Source organism: Peromyscus leucopus, chromosome 1, assembly GCF_004664715.2.
Source record: "Peromyscus leucopus breed LL Stock chromosome 1, UCI_PerLeu_2.1, whole genome shotgun sequence".
Lineage (NCBI taxonomy): Eukaryota > Metazoa > Chordata > Mammalia > Rodentia > Cricetidae > Peromyscus > Peromyscus leucopus.
Window position 1 is genome coordinate 9,461,676 of NC_051063.1, and position 3,547 is coordinate 9,465,222.

Here is a 3,547-nt window from a genome sequence, read left to right on the forward strand (position 1 = left end):
ATTAGCAACTGAAATCCCTTCATGTGGTTTTTTTTGTTTGGCTTCTGTGGGGTCAATGGTAAACTTTCGTGAGTTTATTCACATCTTCTAAAAGGTACATAATAAATGTACTACAGGTTAAGTATCTTACCCAAAATACTTAGAAGCAGATATGTTGCGTTCTGCTTGATTTGGGAGTGTTTGCATACATACTGTGCTGGTCGGTTTCATTCTTGCTGTGAAAGAATCTTTGATGTGAACAACTGAAGGAAGGATGGAAGGATTTATTCAGCTCACAGATCATTTTCAGCCCATCATGGGGGAAAGACAAGGCAAGCAGTCCAAGCCATTCTAACTGGGAAGCTGAGAGGAAGGGACAGACAGATACAGAACAATAACCAGCCTAAATATCTCCTACCCCACAGCCTACATCTTCAAGATAAGTTCTACCTCAAGTTTCCAGAACCTTCCAAAGCAGGACCACCTGCAAGGAACCAAACCTCAGGACAATGAGTCTCTGCAGTGGAGGTGGGGGTGCACCGAATAGATAAACATGACTAACAGAACATCTCATGGATAGGACTGCTGTTTAAGCATGAAATTTCCCATATGTTTCATACATACCTTATGCACTTAGCCTATATATGATTTTGTGTGTTATATTTAGGACACCCGCATTTTTTTGACACTTTCAGTTGGAGTTCTTTTAATATTTAAATACAAAAAGTGAGCAATGACTTCTTTTTTTACACAACACACAGGTCTCTAGTAGCCACATGTGCAGAGGAAATGGGCGCCCGCTCTGTTCTCAGTCCCTGCCTGGCTGAAGCTACAGCCAGCCTCGCTTCTCTCCAACATACAGCGATTCTGTTTTTAACAGCAGCTATAATGGATTTTGTAAGTTCCACATTGTTTACATGTCCCAGACATCTCCATTCCTTAAAAAAATAAAATAAAGCCGGGCGGTGGTGGCGCACGCCTTTAATCCCAGCACTCGGAGCAGAGCCAGGCGGATCTCTGTGAGTTCGAGGCCAGCCTGGGCTACCAAGTGAGTTCCAGGAAAAGGCGCAAAGCTACACAGAGAAACCCTGTCTCGAAAAACAAAAAAAAAAAAAAAAAAAAAAAAAAAAAAAAAAAAAAAAAAAAAAAAGGGGGGCCTTAATGGTCAGGGGTGCTTACCTCTTCCCCACAAGGGGCCTGTGAGAACTTCAATAGGAGCACTTTTCTAAAGGGATAACGTGGAGTAACCTTCCATGGCTGTACTCTAGCATCAGATTGAGAACAGGAAGTAAGTGAGGGCATTATGAAGGGCACAGGTGCAAGTGGAGTCTCTCCATGAGAAACGGAGAAAGCTCCCACCAGGTTTAAATAGATCGATGTGCCAAAGTTAAAAAAAAAAAAAAAAAAAAAAAAAAAAAAAAAAAAAAAAAAAAAAACCTAAAAAGTCCAAACAACCAGCAGTTCAAACACAACTGAATTTCAAAGTTCTCCCACCAGGACAAATACTGAAGATTAACAATCTAGATCTTTCCAGGAATGCCCCTGGCATTCCTGACAGCCCTGTGTTAAGCCCCAAAAGTATCTGCCGCTGCTGCAGTTGCTGCTGTTGCTCCATTTGCAACTTCTCTGTCTCAAAGACAACAGGAAGAACGAGGATCATAAAGGGAGTGGTTCCAATCCACAAAGCTGCCCTGGAAAACCTGTACATCTGAGCCACGAAGAGCGAGAGATCAAAGGTGGCTGCGGCGGCAGACCAGACCCTCTCCGGAAACATCTCCGTCAGACCCCAGAGTCTCTCCGACAGGGTCTCATCTAGCTTGTCATCGTCCTCTTCCAGCTCCTCCTCGGCCTTCTCCGCCTCGGCTTTTGGGAGCAATTCTTCTGGGGACAGAGGCTCCCCAGCACCGGCTGCAGCGACGGCGGCGGCCATGGCTAGGACGCCCGCATTTTAACTATGACCTGACACATGAGGTGAGCTATGGGATTTATAACTTGCAGCACAAAATCAGTTTTAAACTTTAGAGGACTTAATGTTTGTGGCTTTCATCTCAAGGATTCTCAGTCTGTACCTTGAGGTAAGGGAGGCTATGTGTGTATATGTGTGGTAGGTGTGTGTATGTATCTCTGTGTGTGGTGTGTAAGGTGTATGATATATGAGGTATGGTGAATGAAGTATGTGGTATGTGAGGTGTATTGTGTGCGATGTGTGTGTACTGTGTGACATATATGGTGTGTGTATATGTATATATGTCTATGTGTGGTATGTGAGTATGGTGTGTGCCTGCAGATGTCAGATCACATCAGATGTCTTCCTCAGTTGCTCAAACTTACTTTTTGAGATGGTGCTTGTCACTGAACCTGAAGCTGGAGCCCACCTATCCAGCTAGAGTGGCTGGCCAGAAAGCCCCCAAGATGCTCCTGTCTCCCTCTTTCAATGCTGGAAATACAGATGCTCACTTCCATGACAGATTTTTTTTACTGGTTCTGGAGATTGGACTCAGGTCCCATTCTTGCACAGTAAGGGTTTTACCAACTGACCTTTCTTCCCATTTTCTTAGATAGGATTTTATTAGTCCGAGCTTGCCTCGGACTTACTGCCTCCACCTCCTCGGTACTGGGCTTACAGACACAAGTCACCACACACAGTTTTTTACCACACTGGGAACTCCTCCTACATGCTAGGCAGGCATTCACCAGCTGTGCTGTGCAGATCTCCAGCTTATTAGTCTGTAATTTTTTTTCTTGGTTTTCTGAGACAGGGTTTCTCTGTGTAGCCCTGGCTGTCCTGGAATTTGCTTTGTAGACCAGGTTGGCTGTGAACTTAGAAAGATCCACCTGCCTCTGCCTCCTGAGAGCTGGGATTAAAGATGGCCTTTTTTTAGTGTAATTTTTAAAGAGAAAAATGTTCGTTTCCATTCTTCATACTTGTTTTAATATATTTTCCTTTCCAAAATAAATATTTATTTCAAAACATGTTTTAAATAGCAGATACAGACAATTTTTATTTATGAATTAAAGTAAGCCAAAATTTAATAATTACAAAAACTTGTTTGTAAAATTCAAATGAGTATTATTGTAAGACATGAATGCAATAACTTTACTAATATTAAATTATTTAATTTTAGCATTAATTGCATAAGCTATTGCCCATTTCTTTGGTATGCAAACTGACACACAGAGAACAAAAGCATCTTGCTAGTGAATTACCAAACTGAAATTAATACCTATTATTGTAATTTTTCATTTTTTGCATTTAGATAATTACATCATTTCTCCCCTTCCCTTTTCTCCATCCAATCCCTCCCATGCATCTCTCTCTCTCTCTCTCTCTCTCTCTCTCAATTCATGGCTTCTTTTTCTGTTTCAATATTTTTAATGAAAGAAACTGGCTCAATAAAATAAATGATCTATCCAAGTTCTCTAGGTTAATTGCTACAGAAGTTCATAATAAAAATCAAGATAGTTTGGTGGCCATTGCAATTCAGTTGCCACACTCTGTATCCCTTCTTGCCTTCCTCAGTAGGTGAAGTGTATTCATGTCTTTATACTCTTCCTCCAAACAAAATTG

The 3,547-nt window shown here is 41.5% G+C and overlaps 1 protein-coding gene across 1 annotated transcript; it reads right to left on the bottom strand.

Moving 5' to 3' along the window:
* Positions 1-1,441: 1,441 nt before the first annotated feature.
* On the bottom strand, positions 1,442-1,933 carry LOC114696896 (mitochondrial import receptor subunit TOM22 homolog). Its single transcript, XM_037202270.1, has one exon. It carries the CDS (start codon positions 1,907-1,909, stop codon positions 1,442-1,444), a length of 468 nt encoding a protein of 155 aa, XP_037058165.1. The 5' UTR covers positions 1,910-1,933.
* Between the last annotated feature and the right edge of the window lie 1,614 nt (positions 1,934-3,547).